Source organism: Carcharodon carcharias (assembly GCF_017639515.1).
Source record: "Carcharodon carcharias isolate sCarCar2 chromosome 29 unlocalized genomic scaffold, sCarCar2.pri SUPER_29_unloc_22, whole genome shotgun sequence".
Classification (NCBI taxonomy): domain Eukaryota; kingdom Metazoa; phylum Chordata; class Chondrichthyes; order Lamniformes; family Lamnidae; genus Carcharodon; species Carcharodon carcharias.
The window spans coordinates 11,831-30,220 of NW_024470668.1; the positions used below are offsets into that span (position 1 = coordinate 11,831).

The window sequence follows — 18,390 nt, forward strand, 5'->3', positions numbered from 1 at the left end:
GAATTCACTTCCATGACCAACAACTTCCTTTGTTGATGTTGTGACTTTATAAAGACAGATTCCAATGATTGATGCCTTTGAAAGATTTCTACTGATTATTGAGATCTGGGTGTGAGGCTCAAGTCTGTCATACAGAACATCTTTCTAGCTCAAGGGACATAAGCTTGGGGACATCCTGAGGTGGTGAAAGGTGCTATAGAAATGCAAGTCCTTCATTGTTTTTCTTTCTGAAAGCCTTGTAACTCTCTGCAGAGCACCTATCATCCCACAAAGAATCAAATTAGTCTGTGAAGATATTGTCTAAAAGCAGTTCTGATCTCTCAAGAGCTGTTGGACAAGAGGTGAAGTCTCATTAACTCCTTTCTCTTTCAGAACTTCAGAGTTAGAAGCTGAGGAAATATCTGGGAGTGGACAATGATCAGGAAATCTTACTTCCTCTTGTCACTTCTCCAAGGTAATACCATCGTCAGCTCGGACAGATTTATGGTTAATAGTCTTTGTAAAAGATCATTCTTATTGACCTCTAATTGGGAACCGATTTAGCAGTGACCCAGTGTACAAACTCACACCATGTCCCATTCATCCATCACTCCTCTGCTCACTGATATACACTGACTCCCTGTCTGAAAGTAGAATTGGAGGAGAGCAGAGGTCTTGGAGGGTTGTAGGGGCTGGAGGAGTTTACAGGGATAGGCAGGTTTGTAGCAGCGAGAGCAGAAACTTAAAATTCAGGTGCTGTCGGATGTTGGTCAGTGAGCGATGGGGATTGATGGGTTGAGTAGAGAAGCAGCGATTAAAAACTGGGGGATGAAGCCTATCCTGATGAGAGGTCTCCGATAGTAATGGCCTGAAATTTGTGTCCTTTGCTGCCTTTATTCAAAATTGCCCATGAAGACAGCACAGCAGCTCCTAGAATAGACAGGCTGTTCAGCATCGCACTTCCTGTCCATTCTCACCAGGATAGATACTTCAATAAGGGAGCAAGATAACTGAAAGAGAGAGGAAGGCAAAGCTGTTTGTGTGGAAAGCTTTCAAATATTCTGAGTAATCATGAGTGTCTCTGATCTGCTGCAGAGTTTAAATTTCACAGAATCTGAGCACTTTGCAGCTCAGAGAGAGACCATTGACTCACTGCCTGAAAGGGCGGTGGAAGCAGATTCAACAGGAACTTTCAGAAGGGGAACTGGATAAATACTTGAAGGGAAATTTGCAGGGATGTGCGAAAGGTGCTGGAGAGGAATTGGGAAAGAGTCAGCACATGCACGATGGGTCAAATGACCTCCTCCTATGTTGTTTCATTCAACAATCAGATAATTTAAGACCCTTATCAGCAAATATTCAGAATCCTGCTGAATCATAGATGTTTCAGAAGGACAGGGAACAAGAGGTTTCTGGTATCAATGTTTCATGTGGGGCCCAGTTCAGTTTGAACAAAAACAATGACAACACAATCTTTGAAAGTCATGAACCAAACACAGCGGCACCTCCGACACATGCAGAGCTCAGGCTAGAGGTGCTTTGTTAGTGTGTTTCACAGTATCTGCTGGAGTAGGGTCAGTGCTGAGCTTGGGGACAAGTCAGTCTACAATGCTGCATCAGAATCAACAATACAACAATATGGGGTTTGGTTCAGAAATAATCCCTTTGACAATGAGGATCCAAAGAGATTCCTTATACAATGAGGATCCAAAGAGATTCCTTAGGCAATGAGAATCCAAAGAGATTCCTTAGACAATGAGGATCCAAAGAGATTCCTTAGACAATGAGGATCCAAAGAGATTCCTCAGACAATGAGAATCCAAAGAGATTCCTTATTCCATCGGTTTCTAATTGGGGTCCATGATTTTCTAAGGGGTCCTTGGCAGAATCAAATTATCGAGCAATAGTGTGTATAGTACCGGAGAGAACGGGAAAGGTGGGATAAATGGAAAACTGTTCACTCTGTTTACACTAATGGGAGTTAGTCTCAGTAATGGAGACCATGAAACAATCATTGATTGTCATACACACCCATCTCATTCACTAATGGCCTTAGGGAAGGAAATCTGCTGTCTATATCTGGTCTGGCCTACATGTGACTCCAGACTCATAGCAACATGGTTCCTCTGAAATGTGTCCGAGCAAACCATCCAGTTCTCACCATGCTAGAAACTTCAATAAGGGAGTAAGATAACTGAAAGAGAGAAAGAAGCCAAAGCTGCCCATGTGGATAGAGGTCAAATATCCTGAGTTATCATGATTGTGTCTACTCTGCTACAGAGTTTATGTCAAGGGACATTAGAGATGGGCAGCAAATGCTGGCCTTGGCAGTGACGCACACATCCCATGAATGAATAAATTTTAAAAATCTTATTACTTGGAAGGTGCAAGTGCAGGTTGTTATGATCCTTGAGCAGACCCTCTCAGCACTGACCCTACTCCAGCAGAGACTGTGAAACACACTAACAAAGCACCTCTAGCCTGAGCTCTGCATGTGTCGGAGGTGCCGCTGTGGTGGGTTCATGACTTTCAAAGATGGTGCTGTTTATTTGTTCAAACTGAACTGAGCACCACACGAAACGCTGATACCAGAAACCTTTTGTTCCCTGTCCTACTGAAATATCCATGACTTCAGCAGGATTCTGAAGAGTCGCTGATGGAGGAACAGACACCCAATTTTTTTGATAATTTACAGTTCGGAACCAATAATATTTTGTTTCAAGTAGACGAGGTTTGAGATTTAAGACGCTTGCGAATAGAATAAAGCTACAAGATTCCATGGCTTTTAAACAAACAAAAATAAACTTTACTGCACCAGGTCAGAAAGATAAAATAATTCACAATATCCACCTTATACTCTCACATTCTGGGTTAACATGAGCTCATGTGAATTAACAGACAAACTGTGGTCTCACAGCTACACTACTCATTAAATTGTAAACGCGACCAAGACAGATCGCATGGATTTGACAACAACCCACCCGGACATCAGTGAACACTGTTAGTCAACCAATCTCACTGAAACTCTGTTTCTCTCATGAGGGATTCCGGTCTTCAACTTCGAAGATCTTGCCTTGGAATTCTCTCCAAAAGTCGCTTCAACTTGGATGGCCTCAGTGACGTTCCACCTCACAGGGTTTCCATCTCTTCTCCTGAGGCTCCATTGCCCTGGATTCCCGACTATATACTCAAGCACCACAAGGTTTAGATTAAAGGTTTTGATTGACTGGGTAGACATAGAATGTTCCCTCTTGTGGGCAGGAGAATAACTAGAGGCCGAGTGATTGGTGATTCCTTAAACATTGAAGAGGGAATGAACACCAATCAGATTGAATCAGATTAGCCAATCAGCTGTGTTGAAGAGCAGACAGGAATGTTAGGCTAATTAGTGATTCATGACGGTGATAATGGGGGGAGTTCTGAGGGCTCCTAATCCATTGTCCTGTCTTGTAAGTCAGCACTGAATGGATCTCAGTTGGTGCGTCTTGTAGACACTGTGTTGGGTGGAAGACTGGCTTCACTAAGGGGAAGCGGTAGCAGAGAGGTATTGTCACTGGGCTAGTATTCCAGAGGCCCAGGGTGATGCTCTGGGGCCGTGGGTGTGAATCCCATCACGGCAGATGAATGGGATTAAAAAGCCTGGTTCACTGATCACCTATAGGGAAGTAAATCTGCCACCCTTACCCAGTCTGGCCTACATGTCACTCCATACCCACAGCAATGTGGTTGACTTTTAAATGCCTCTGATGGACATGGGATGGGTAATAAATCCCATGAATGAATAATTTGAAAAAACTAAACAGAGTCCTGAGGACCATGAGCCAATGTAGCATGAACTTGTCCACTCCTGTGTCCAGGATTCTCTTCCATCCATTGTGAAACCTTGGGGAGTTCCTTGTGTGTCCTGTAGATGGTCCACACTGCAGCCACTGTGCCCCAGTGATGGAGGGAGTCGATATCAAGTCTAATGGATCGAAAAAACATCCAGAGTTAAATATTGATATTTCTCTCCCCAGTTGGATTGTCACAAGAGTGGAAAGGTGACACTCCGCGAGGTGACAGCGCAGAAAGGTTCGTGTGTACAGATTCCATGTCATTACAGTTATCCAGCACATTTGGAAAACTAACCACGAGGTGGAGTCTGGTTTAATAACGAGGAACGAGGAAGATCGTCTAAAACCTTTCACTCCAAGGATCACAGTCACGAGTTACCACGGTTCCACTATCGGACCCGGCTGTCTGGAGACCTGAAAGATGGCGACTGTTCCCTGATTATAAACAACATCAGACGGGAAGATGCAGGACCTTATTTTTTCAGAATAGAATTTGACAATGGTCCGAGTCATAACTATTACCCTGTAACCGGGCTTCACATTTCTGGTAAGTGCTGTGTTATAATTACTCAACAAGGCTGGGAACCCTGCGGTGAGTACTTCACGTCCTGACTCCTCAGTTCCTGTCCATCATCGATGTAGCACAAGGCAGGAGTGTGAATGGAATACTCTCCACTTGCCTGGAAGTGTGCAGCTCCAACAACACTCAAGAAGTTTGACACCACCCTGGACAAAGCAGCCCCACTTGATTGTCTCCCGTCAACCACAGCAAACATTCACTCCCTCCATCGTCAATGCACAGTGGCAGCAGTGTGTCCCATCTACAATATGAACTTCAGCAACTCAGCAAGGTACCTTCAACAGCAACTTCCAAACCCACGACCTCTACCTTCGAGAAGCAGAAGGGCAGCAGACATAGGGGAACACCACCACCTGGAAGTTCGCCTCCAAGCCACACATCATCCTGATTTTGAAATATATCCCAATTCCTTCACTGCCGCTTGGTCAAAATCTTTGACTTCCTTCTCTAACAGCATTGTGGGTGTACCTACACCACATGGACTGCAGAGGTTCAGGAAGGCAGCTCACCACCACCTTCTCAAAGTACTTAGGGATGGGCCATAAATGCTGGTCTAGCCAGTGATGCCCACTTCCCATGGAAGAATGAATATAAATAACATGAATTTGGAACAAAATGAATGAAGTCATAGCACAAATAGAGATTAATGGGTACGATAAGATGGACACTGAAGAGAGTTGGTTGCAAGTTGACCAAGGTTGGAAATTGAAAATTGAAGGATATTTGGTATTTTTCAAAGGATAGGAAAAATGAAAAGGAGGTGGGTTAGCTCTGTTAATAAAAGATGAGACCCGTAAAGTAGTGAGAAATGATCTTGGCTCAGATGTCAAGATGCACAGTCAGTTTGGGTGAATATAAGGAATTGCAAGGGAAAGTAATCCCTGATGGGTTGGCTTATACTCCCCCAGAAAGTAGTTCCACTGCAGGGATAGATTATAAATCAATACATGAAGAGGTTTGTGAGAAAGGCACCACAATAATCATGGGCGTTTTCAATTGTCATTTAGATTAGACAAATCAGATTAGCAAATGTAGCTTTCAGCGAGATTTCACAGATTGTATTCAGAACAGTATTTTAGAACAATGCAACATGGAACCAACCAGGGAAGAGGCTGTTTTAGTCCATGCAATGTTTAATGAGACAAGACCAATTAACATCTCATTGTGAAGGCTCCTCAAGGGAAGAGTAATAATACCGTGTTGAAATTTAATATTCAGTTTAGAAACTTGTGTCTTAAACTAGTGTCATAAACTTAACTAAAGGCAGTTACCAGGGTTGAAAGCAGAATCGGCCCATGTAGAGTGGGACAGCTGGATAAAGGGGGGGTGGTAGACGAGGAGTAACAGGCGTCTAAAGAGATCTTTCATAAATGCCAATGAATATATTTTCCAGATAGAAAGAAAGAATCTATAAAAAGGATGGAGCATCGGCGGCTAACTCAGGAAGCTAAGGACGCTATCCAATTGTGAGATAAAGCCGACAATGTTGGGATACTTAGTGATTAGGTTGGAGATTGGGAATATCTGAGAAAACAGAAAAGTGAGGGAAGAAATATAAGGAGGCAGAAATGGTAATATGAGAGTAAATGAGCAAGAACCATAAACAATGACAGTGAGATTTTGTACATTAAGATAAGAGAGAAGCTACAGTAATAATGGGACACATAGAGAATCAGACTGGGGACTTAATAATGGGAAACAAGGAAATGACAGAGACTTTCAACAAGAATTTTGTGTCTGTCTTCACAGTAAAAATCTCTAAAACCATCCCAATAGCAGGAGAAAGTCAAGGTGCAAAAAGGAGGGAGGAACATAAAACAATCACTATCACCAGAGAAAAAGTATTAAGAAAACTAATGAGACAAATGCTGACAAGTCCCATGGAGCAGACCGCCTGAATGTGAGGGTCTGAAAGGAAATGGCTGCAGAGACGGTGGATGCATTGGTTGTAATCTTCCAGAATTCCTTAGGTTATGGGAAGGTCCCAGTGGATTGGAAAAACATAAATAAAACACCTCTGTTCAATAAAGGAGGGAGGCAGAAAGCAAGAAACTACAGGTCAGTCAATCTAATTTCTGTCATTGGGAAAATACCAGAATTCATTATGAAGGAGGGAGCAGCAGGACATTTAGAAAACCATAATTCAATCAGACAGAGTCAACATGGGTTTGTGAAAGGGATATCATGTTTGAAAAAATTATTAGATTTCCTCGAGGATGTAACAAGTGGATTGGATAAAGTGGAACCTGTAGATGTGGTGTATTTGGGATGATGACACAGCCAATGGTAAAGGCTGAGTTGTTCAAATCCCAGAGGGAAAATTGAAACAACTGTCATGATCCAATTTTGCTGTTTGTAATTTCGAGATGAAGACTTTGAATTCATTAGGAATAAGACGACCGAGGCTTTTGGGTTTTTTTATATAAAACTAAATAAACCATTTATTAATTTAACAACAAATTTAACACATACACATTGGCTACAAATAATTACTATAATAACTTTTTAACAAATCCCCAAATTAACCAAACCCACGTAAATCTCTACTAAGGCAACAATGAACCATTGACATAATATAGACACCAGGTAAAGCACATTTGGCATTAGGAATTCTGAATCAGGTTCCTTTGCAAGTTGGTTGGAGGCTACAGGCTGGTTAGGTCTGAAATGCTCCTGCCTCACACACACAAGCTCCTTCCTTTATATAGCTAGCTTTCCCTTTGAATGTAAATTTTCCATTGTATCACTCGGCCTTCTGAACTCCAGCTCTTCGAACAATAAAACCCCCTTTCATAGCACCAATTTCTTTAGTAAGTTCAAGAAAAAACACATTTTTTGGATTCTTCTAACTAGGTGCAAGATTTTACCCCCAGTCTTGAATGGTTTATTCAACAATTGCAAATGAACACTTTACTGTTCACCTCAAATTCACCCAATAAACATCTCAAGACTACTAAACATCAAAGCACACAGACCAGCTGGCTTTAATCCAATTAAGACACACCCAGACACACACCTTTACATGGACCACCACTAGAATTCTATTTTAACTAATAATTTCCAAGCACATTTTACGCAAATATCTCTTCATGACATTGGATTTCCAAAAGGCATTCGATAAGTTGCCACATCAAAGGAGACTGCACAGGGTGAAATTGGATGGTGTTGGGGGGGATATATTAATATGGATAGAGGACTGGCTAACTGACAGGAAGCAGAGAGCCAGGATAAATGGGTGATTTTCAGCTTGGTAAACTGTAACTAGTGGAGAGCCACAGGGATCAGTGCTGAGGCCTCAACTATTCACAATCTACATTAGTGACTTGGATGAAGAGACTGACTGTACTGTAGGCAGATTTTCTGACTGTAAGGTGAAGATAGGTAGGAAATATATAAGCTGGGCAGGAAAGCAAGTTGTGAGGAGGACACAAAGAGGCTGCAGAGGGAGATAAATAGTTTCAGTGAGTGGATAAAAAAATGAGTGGATGGAATATAAGGAATGAAAATGTCAGGGTGTCCAGCTGATCCTACTTGTTCTGTTCTTATATTCTTATACAGACACAGGGTTTGCTGACAGTGCACAGCAAAGTGCTGTTCTCTCACTTTGTTCCAACTTCCTCATTTTGTCTCACAGTGACACATCAGCCTTTTCTAATTAAATACACAGAGGGAGCAGCACAGGATGAGGTCATTCAGCCCAAGCAGAGCATGTGGGCAGTTCCTCCCCAGGCGAGCAGTCGGACAGGTCCTGGGTAAGTAACGGAACGATTGGAATTCACTTCCAGGACCACCACTGTCCTTTGTTGATGTTGTGACTTTATAAAGACAGATTCCAATGATCGATGTCTTTGAAAGATTTCTACTGATTATTGAGATCTGGGTGTGAGGCTCAAGTCTGTCATACAGAACATCTTTCTAGCTCAAGGGACATGAGCTTGGGACGTCCTGAGGTGGTGAAAGCAGCTATAGAAATGCAAGTCCTTCATTGTTTTTCTTTCTGAAAGCCTTGTAACTCTCTGCAGTGCACCTATCATCCCACAGAGAATCAAATTTGTCTGTGAAGATATTGTCTAAAAGCATTTCTGATCTCTCGAGAGCCTTCGGTCAAGAGGTGAAGTCTCATTAACTCCTTTCTCTTTCAGAACTTCACAGTTAGAAGCCGAGGAAATATCTGAGAGTGGACAATGATCGGGAAATCTTACTTCCTCCTGTCACTTCTCCAAGGTAATACCATCGTCAGCTCGGACAGATTTATGGTTAATAGTCTTTGTAAAAGATCATTCTTATTGAGCTCTGATAGGGACCTGATTCAGCAGTGATCCAGTATACAAACTCACAACAAGTCCCATTCACCCATCACCCCTGTGCTCACTGATATACACTGACTCCCTGTCTGACAGTAGAATTGGAGGAGAGCAGAGGTCTTGCAGGGTTGTAGGGGCTGGAGGAGTTTGCATGGTTAGGCAGTTTTGTAGCAGCTAGAACAGAATCTTAAAATTCAGGTGCTGTCGGATGTTGGTCAGCGAGCGATGGGGATTGATGGGTTGAGTAGAGAAGCAGGGATAAATACTGGCAGATGAAGCCTATCCTAATGCGAGGTCTCTGATAGAAATGGCCTGAAATTTTTGTTCTTTGCTGCCTCTATTCAAAATTGCCCATGAAGACAACACAGCAGCTCCTCGAAGAGACAGGCTGTTCAGTGTCACACTTCCTGTCCATTCTCACCATGCTAGATACTTCAATAAGGGAGCAAGATAACTGATAGAGAGAAGGAAGGTAAAGCTGCCTGTGTGTAAAACTGTCAAATATTCTGAGTTATCACGAGTGTCTCTGAACTGCTGCAGAGTTTAAATTTCACAGAATCTGAGCACTTTGCAGCTCAGAGAGAGACCATTGACTCACTGCCTGAAAGGGCGGTGGAAGCAGATTCAACAGGAACTTTCAGAAGGGGAACTGGATAAATACTTGAAGGGAAATTTGCAGGGATGTGCGAAAGGTGCTGGAGAGGAATTGGGAAAGAGCCAGCACATGCACGATGGGTCAAATGAGCTCCTCCTGTGTTATATCATTCAACAATCAGACAATTTAAGACCCTTGTCAGCAAATCTTCAGAATACTGCTGAATCACAGATGTTTCAGAAGGACAGGGAACAAGAGGTTTCTGGTGTCAGCGTTTCATGTGGGGCCCAGTTCAGTTTGAACAAAAAAAATGACAACAGCGTCTTTGAATGTCATGAACCCACCACAGCGGCACCTCCGACACCTGCAGAGCTCAGGCTAGAGGAGCTTTGTTAGTGTGTTTCACAGCGTCTGCTGGAGTAGGGTCAGTGCTGAGCTTGGGGACAAGTCAGTCTACAATGCTGCATCGGAATCAACAATACAACAATATGGGGTTTGGATCAGAAATAATCCCCTAGACAATGAGGATCCAAAGAGATTCCTTTGGCAGTGAGAATCCAAAGAGATTCCTTATTCCAATGGTTGTCTAATTGGGGTCCATGATTTTCTAAGGGGTCCTTGGCAGAATCAAATTATCGAGCAATAGTGTGTAAAATACTGGAGAGAATGGGAAAGGTGGGATAAGTGGAAATCTGTTCACTCTGTTTACACTAATGGGAGTTAGTCTCAGTAATGGAGACCATGAAACTATCATCGATTGTCATACACACCCATCTGGTTCACTAATGGCCTTTAGGGAAGGAAATCTGCTGTCTATATCTGGTCTGGCCTACATGTGACTCCAGACTCATAGCAACGTGGTTCCTCTGAAATGTCCGAGCAAACCATCCAGTTCTCACCATGCTAGAAACTTCAATAAGGGAGTAAGATAACTGAAAGAGAGAAAGAAGCCAAAGCTGCCCATGTGGATAGATGTCAAATATCCTGAGTTATCATGATTGTGTCTACTCTGCTACAGAGTTTATGTCAAGGGACATTAGGGATGGGCAGCAAATGCTGGCCTTGGCAGCGACGCCCACACCCCATGAATGAATAAATTTTAAAAATCTTATTACTTGGAAGGTGCAAGTGCAGGTTGTTATGATCCTTGAGCAGACCCTCTCAGCACTGACCCTACTCCAGCAGAGACTGTGAAACACACTAACAAAGCACCTCTAGCCTGAGCTCTGCATGTGTCGGAGGTGCCGCTGTGTTGGGTTCATGACTTTCAAAGATGGTGCTGTTTATTTGTTCAAACTGAACTGGGCCCCACATGAAATGCTGCTACCAGATACCTCTTGTTCCCTGTCCTTCTGAAATATCCATGACTTCAGCAGGATTCTGAAGAGTTGCTGATGGAGGGACAGACACGCAATTTTTTTTGGTAATTTACAGTTAGGAACATATAATATTTTGTTTCAAGTAGACAAGGTTTGAGATTTAAGACGCTTGCGAAGAGAATAAAGCTACAAGATTCCATGGCTTTTAAACAAACAAAAATAAACTTTACTGCACCAGGTCAGAAAAATAAAATAATTCACAATATCCACCTTATACTCTCACATTCTGGATAAATATGAGCTCATGTGAATTAACAGGCAAACTGTGGTCTCACAGCTACACTACTCATTAAACGCGACCAAGATAGAGCCCATGGATTTCACAACAACCCACCCGGACATCAGTGAACACTGTTAGTCATCCAATCTCACTGAAACTCTGTTTCTCGCATGAGGGATTCCAGTCTTCAACTTCGAAGATCTTGCCTTGGAATTCTCTCCAAAAGTCGCTTCATCTCGGATGGCCTCAGTGACGTTCCACCTCACAGGGTTTCCATCTCTTCTCCTGAGGCTCCATTGCCCTGGATTCCCGACTATATACTCAAGCACCACTAGGTTTAGATGAAAGGTTTTAACTGACTGGGTAGAGAGAGAATGTTCCCACTTGTGGGCAGGAGAATAACTAGAGGCCATGAATGAATAATTTGAAAAAAAGCTAAACAGAGTCCTGAGGACCATGAGCCAATGCAGAATGAACTTGTCCACTCCTGTGTTCAGGATTCTCTTCCATCCATTGTGAAATCTTGGGGAGTTACTTGTGTGACCTGTAGATGGTCCACACTGCAGCCACTGTGCCCCAGTGATGGAGGTGGTGGATATCGAGTCTAGTGGATCGAAAAAACATCCAGAGTTAAATATTGATATTTCTCTCCCCAGTTGGACTGTCACAAGAGTGGAAAGGTGACACTCCACGAGAGGTGACAGCACATGAAAGTTCGTGTGTACAGATTCCGTGTCATTACAGTTATCCATCACATTTGGAAAACCAACCACGAGGTGGAGTCTGGTTTAATAATGAGGAATGGGGATCATCGTCTATTGCCTTTCACTCCAAGGATCACAGTCACGAGTTACCACAGTTCCACCATCGGACCCGGCTGTCTGGAGACCTGAAAGATGGCGACTGTTCCCTGATTATAAACAACATCAGACGGGAAGATGCAGGACCTTATTATTTCAGAATAGAATTTGACAACAGAAATAGTTACAGCTACTATCCTGTAACCCAGCTTCACGTTTCTGGTAAGTGCTGTGTTATAATTACTCATCAATTCACATTCAACATTCAGTGGGAAATAACACAAACTGTGATGTTTACATATTAACACAAAACACAGCTTATTATAACACACTGACTGATGCTCAATAACCTGGTGATAGCTTCCAGCTCAGTCTGAAAGCAACCTCTAATATTCACTTTAATATCAATGATTAAATGTATTGACCGTGTCCATCAATGTTATCAGGTTATCCCCTCCCAACGATATCACTAATCCTGTTTAAAAGTCTGACAAATCGACAAAGTAAAGACTTGCATTCCTGTAACCCCCTATTCACCACCTCAGCACGTACCAAATCACTTCACAGACAATGAAGAAATTCTTGAAGTATAGTCACTGTCTAAGGGCAGTGAGTTTGTGCACAGGAAGCTCCCACAGAGAGCAATGGGATCAGTGACTCAGGTCTCTGAGAGAATGATGAGCCAGGGTTCCTTGAGCTGTGGGCTGCTCCATCACCCACACCCCAGTGTTGGCAATTCAAGGGTCTGGGAGTGAAAGTGTATTCAACTCAGTGACACATTCCCCACCAAGTTTGAAAATAGGAAAGTTGCTGCTGATTGTTGTAACCTCTCAGTTCCCATCTCATCCTTGGAAACCTGCTTTCAAAATACAAAAGCAAGTCTCGCATTTCTGTAGCATCTTTCACCACCTCAGGACAATCCTAAACTGATTCACAGCCAATGAAGTGATTCTTGAAGCACACATTCTCCCCACTCTCTGGGTAAAGAAGTTTCTCCTGAATTCCCCATTGGATTTATTAGTAACGATCTTATATTGTCAGCCTCTGGTTTTGTTCATTGTGAGGAGTGGAAACACTCTCTCCATGTCTACTCCATCAAAACCTTTCTTTACTTCAAAGGTCAAATGAAGTCACCCCTCACCCTTCCCTGTTCAAGAGAATAGAGACCCAGCCTGTACATTCTCTCCTGATAGGTAAAGCCTCACATTGCTGAGATCATTCCTGTGAAGCTTTTTACCACCCTCTCCAGTGTCTGCACATCCTTTTTATAATATGGGGACCAGAACTGCACACGTGACTCCAGATGCAGTCAGACCAAGGTTCAGGACAAGTTTCACATCACTTCTCTACTTTTCAATTCAATCCCTGGAGAAATAATCTCGAGTGTTTAGTTTGTTTGTTTAATCACCTTGTTAACCTTTGTCCCCACGTTTACTGATTCCTGTATTTCTGCCCCAGATCATGTTGTTCCTCTACCCCAATTAGATTCTTATTTTTGAGGTAATATACAAGCTCCTCATTCTCCTGAACAAAATGTAATGCCTCAAATTTATTAACGTAGAAACTCATTTGTCAATGACCTGCCCATTCTGCAAGTTTATTAATATCTTCCTGTAATGTAAAAGCAAAATTCTGCAGATGCTGGAAATCTGTAACTAAAACAAAAATTGCTGGAAAAACTCAGCAGGTCTGACAGCATCTGTGGAGAGGAAGACAGAGTTAATGTTTCAAGTCTGCATGACTCTTCATCAGAATGTATATCTTCCTGTAATTTGTTGCAGTCCTCCTCAGTATTGACCATCCCCCCAATTCAGCCTCATCTGTAAATATCGGGTTCAGTGGATCCACAAACCATCCAGAGTTAAATATTGAGATTTCTCTCCCCAGCTGAACCCTCACAAGAGTGGAAAGGTGACACTCCACGAGAGGTGACAGCGCAGGAAGGTTCGTGTGTACAGATTCCATGTCATTACAGTTATCCATCGTGTCTGGAAAACCAACCGCGAGGCGGAGTCTGGTTTAATAATGAGAAACAGATTCCCTGGGCTCCCATTGCCTTTCACTCCAAGGATCACAGTCACGAGTTACCACGGTTCCACCATCGGACCCGGCTGTCTGGAGACCTGAAAGATGGCGACTGTTCCCTGATTATAAACAACATCAGACGGGAAGATGCAGGACCTTATTTTTTCAGAATAGAATTTGACAATGGTCCGAGCCATAACTATTACCCTGTAACCCAGCTTCACGTTTCTGGTAAGTGCTGTGTTATAATTACTCAACAATTCACATTCAACACTCAATGGGAAATAACACAAACTGTGACATTTACATATTAACACAAAACACAGCTTATTACAACACACTGTCTGATTCTCAATAACCTGGTGATAGCTTCCAGTTCAGTCCTAAAGCAACCTTTAATACTCACTTTAACATCAATGATTAAATGTATTCCACTCCCATCGATCTCTCTAATCGTGTCTAACAGTCTATCAGGATCGTTAAAACAACTCAGTTCGGATATCATCCTTGTAAAAGTGCTTTCTCTTGTGGGACTGTGGTTTCTATTTGAACTAATGCTTCACGTTATAGTTATCTAAAAGGATCCATTCTCTGTCTGTTAGATTTCAGAGATAAACCCACGATATTCACTGCTGAAATTATTGTAGGAAAGCTTGTGGATGTAAGCTGCACCTTCAACACAACGTGCAATGGAACAGCAGCACCTGTCTTAACCTGGGACACTCCCACTGACGTACCTGGATCAGTCTCAAACACTGTAACTCAGCATGGTGTCACTCTGACCTATACTTCTATTCTGACCCTGATCCCATCACTCAAACACCACGGACACACTCTCAGCTGCAGAGTGAGATATCCATCTGCTTCATCGGAGCGGACCCTCGTACTATCTGTGCAAGGTAAGAACGGACACTATTCATTCTACATTAGCTAGAATGCTCTATATAGTACACTGCAAGATCCCACAACTGCATTGTGTTTAACAACAAATCAATAGTCTTACACTGCAGCAGTCCCTGAATACTGACTCTCCAACTCTGCAGCACTCCCTCTGTACTGACCCTTCGACAGTGCAGCAGCCCCTCAGTACTGAATCTTCAACAGTTCAGCACCCCCTCAGTTCTGCCCCTCCGACTGTGCAGCACCCCCTCTGTACTGACCATCTGACAGTGCAGCACTCCCTCAGTACTGACCCACTAACAGTGCAGCACTCCCTCAGTACTGACCCTCTGACAGTGCTGCACTCCCTCAGTACTGAACTGAAGTCTCTGCCTGGATTATGGGCTTTGTGGTGAAAGAACCTGCATTGATATCACACCTTTCACATTCTCAGTGTCTTTCAAAGTGCTTCACAGTCAGTGTAAGTTAAATGATATTTATTTGTTTTTAGATGCACCACAGAATCTCTCAATTAATTCCCTTGATGTGATTAATGCTTCATCGATCAATATAATTGAGGGGAATTCTGCAGTGATAATCTGCTCTGTCGAGAGCTTCCCAGCTTCTAACCTGACGTGGCGACATCTTAATGTCCCAATGAACAGAACAAGTTCCAACAATGAGCTGTGGTTGGTGATTCCTCACGTTACAACCAGGGACACTGGAGACTATCAGTGTGTGGCAGAGAATGAACATGGAGCAGTGGAGGGGTTCATAACCATCACTGTGGAATGTGAGTGTACACAAACTACAGCATCTCTCACACACACTCACACACACACAAATACACACACACTCACACACACACTCACACACACACACACAAATACACACACACTCACACACACACTCACACACACACACACACACACACACACATATACACATGCACAGACAGACAGACATGCACACACACACAAACACACATGCGTGCTTGCGCACACACAGATCCTTGTTGTGCAAAAACATACACATACACAAGCCAACACACACATACAGACACAAAAATGTATGGGTTCCCTCTCCTCTCTCAGTGCTGCACTGGAGACTCGATATCAGCTCCGATTCTGTGTTGAAGGAAGGTAAACTCCAGATCATCAAGACACTGAACTGGATGGAGCAACCTCCTGAACAGAGAATTGTATATTTACCCCTCAGTGCTCCATCGATCAAATACAATTCATTGCCTTTGAAGCCCTTGGCGACATCCTGAGGATCTGAAAGGGAGTTTCCTGCATTCTGGATGGGCACCTCCACTGGTGGGAGAATGTAACTGCAGTGTGACAGTTTACATAGGCAGTGCCCATTGTAAATGTGAAATAAGTTCTTATCCTGAGGGAAGGTACCTGGAAATGCATTCAGACATCAGATACAGAGACATGATGCATGGAGTCTTGCTGTGCACTGTGCTTGCTCACATTAAACTCTCTATATGTTTTTAGATGCACCACAGAATCTCTCAATTACTTCTCTTGATATGATTAACGCTTCAACGATCAATATTATTGAGGGGAATTCTGCAGTGATAATCTGCTCTGCCGAGAGCTTCCCAGCTTCTAACCTGACGTGGCGACATCTTAATGTCCCAATGAACAGAACAAGTTCCAACAATGAGCTGTGGTTGGTGATTCCTCACGTTACATCCAGGTACACTGGAGACTATCAATGTGTGGCAGAGAATGAACATGGAGCAGTGGAGGGGTTCATAACCATCACTGTGGAATGTGAGTTACTGCAAACTTCAACATCTCTCACACACACAGACACACACACACACACACACACACACACACACACAGAGACTCACAGACACAGACACACAAACACACACACACACAAGCACTTGTGTAGACACACGTGTACAACGACAAGCATTCATGTGCAATCCCACATGTGCACCGGTGTGTACGCCTGTATGCTCACACACAGAAGGAAACATACACAGAACCACACGTGTGCTTGCTCACACACACACAGACATGTGTAAGTTGTCTGTTCTCCCTGTGCTGCACTGGAGTGTTGATCCAGATACTGCTCTGAAGCACTGACGACATCAGCTGAACAAGACCCTGTATTGGACGAGCAGCCCCCTGCACAGAGAATTGTAGGTTTATCACTCAATACCCCATTATTCTAAAGCAATTCCTCAACTGTCAAATCCCTGTGAACATCCTGATCATGTGAAAGGCATTTTCTTTTCTTCTAGCCCAACAGTGTCTCCTCTGGTAGAAGGCTGTAATTACAGCGTGACAGTTTACATATCCACATGCAGCAAGAGCTGAACAATACTCAGCTTGGGTTGAGAAATGACAAGTAACGTTCACACCACACAAGCACCAGGCTGTGAACATCTCCGACAAGAAAGAATCTAACCATTTCCCCTTGATATTCAATCACTTTACCATCGCTGAATCCCCCACGATCAACATCCTGGGGGATGTTGACCAAAAAACTAACTGGACCGGCCATAAATACTGTGCTTACAGGAGAAGGTCAGAGGCTGGGAATCCTCTGGAGGTGAAAAACTCACCACCACCTCCTCAAGGGCAATTAAGGATGGATAATAAATGCTGGTCTAGATAGATACAGCCACTTCCCATGAACGTACAAAAAGAAAAATGCTGGCAGTGACCATTATAAAAGTTGACATAGGAACTTAAAACAGGAAAGAACTCTTGAAATGCACATAGACACCAAATAGAGAGAGATGTATCATGCAGTCTTGCTGTGCACTATGTTTGCTCACAATGAAACCTTTATTTGTATTTAGATGCACCACGGAACCTATCAATTACTTCTCTTGATATGATTAACGCTTCATGGATCAATATAATTGAGGGGAATTCTGCAGTGATAATCTGCTCTGTCGAGAGCTTCCCAGCTTCTAACCTGACATGGCGACACCTTAATGTCCCAATGAACAGAACAAGTTCCAACAATGAGCTGTGGTTGGTGATTCCTCATGTTACATCCAGGGACACTGGAGACTATCAGTGTGTGGCAGAGAATGAAGATGGAGCAGTGGAGGGGTTCATAACCATCACTGTGGAATGTGAGTTACTGCAAACTTGAACATCTCTCTCACACACACACACACACACACACACACACACACACACATACAGACACACACACACACTCACACACACACACACAAACGTGTGAAAGCATACACATGCATAATTACATACACATATTCATACATGTACAAACACATACACAGGAAAATACACACCCATCTCAAACACACACACATATTCATGCCCAAACATAGACACACACGTGCACATTCACTCACTCATGGACAGACGTACACACACAGACACGCGTGCATGCGCACACACAGATACATGTGTGCATACACACACAAGCACACTCACCTGTGCAGAAACACAAACACACACACACACATACACACATGTGAGTTCCCTGTCCTCTCTCAGTGCTGCACTGGAGTCTCGGTGTCAGCTCCGATTCTGTGTTGAAGGAAGGTAACCTCCAGATCAACAAGATCCTGAATTGGATGAGCAACCTCCTGAGAAATGTAGATTTACTCGTCAGTGCTCCATCGATCAAATACAATTCATTGCCTGTCCAGCCCTTTGCGAAATCCTGAGGATGTGAAAGCAAGCTTCTTTCATTCTAGATGGACAACACCTCTACTGGTGGGAGAATGCAACTGCAGTGTGACAGTTTACATAGGCAGTGTCAATTATAAATGTGCCATAAGACCTTA

The 18,390-nt window shown here is 43.1% G+C and overlaps 1 protein-coding gene across 1 annotated transcript in view; it reads left to right on the plus strand.

Moving 5' to 3' along the window:
• The first annotated feature begins 1,360 nt into the window (after nt 1-1,360).
• The window catches only part of LOC121274063 (hemicentin-2-like), a 70,493-nt gene continuing 53,463 nt past the window's right edge, over nt 1,361-18,390 (plus strand). Inside the window, exons 1-9 of the mRNA XM_041181201.1 lie at nt 1,361-1,513; nt 4,173-4,359; nt 8,027-8,144; nt 10,929-11,023; nt 11,547-11,912; nt 14,318-14,614; nt 15,106-15,387; nt 16,097-16,378; nt 17,425-17,706. Of these exons, the coding sequence (XP_041037135.1) occupies nt 1,361-1,513; nt 4,173-4,359; nt 8,027-8,144; nt 10,929-11,023; nt 11,547-11,912; nt 14,318-14,614; nt 15,106-15,387; nt 16,097-16,378; nt 17,425-17,706 (2,062 nt within the window). The remainder of the gene's footprint in view (nt 1,514-4,172; nt 4,360-8,026; nt 8,145-10,928; nt 11,024-11,546; nt 11,913-14,317; nt 14,615-15,105; nt 15,388-16,096; nt 16,379-17,424; nt 17,707-18,390) is intronic.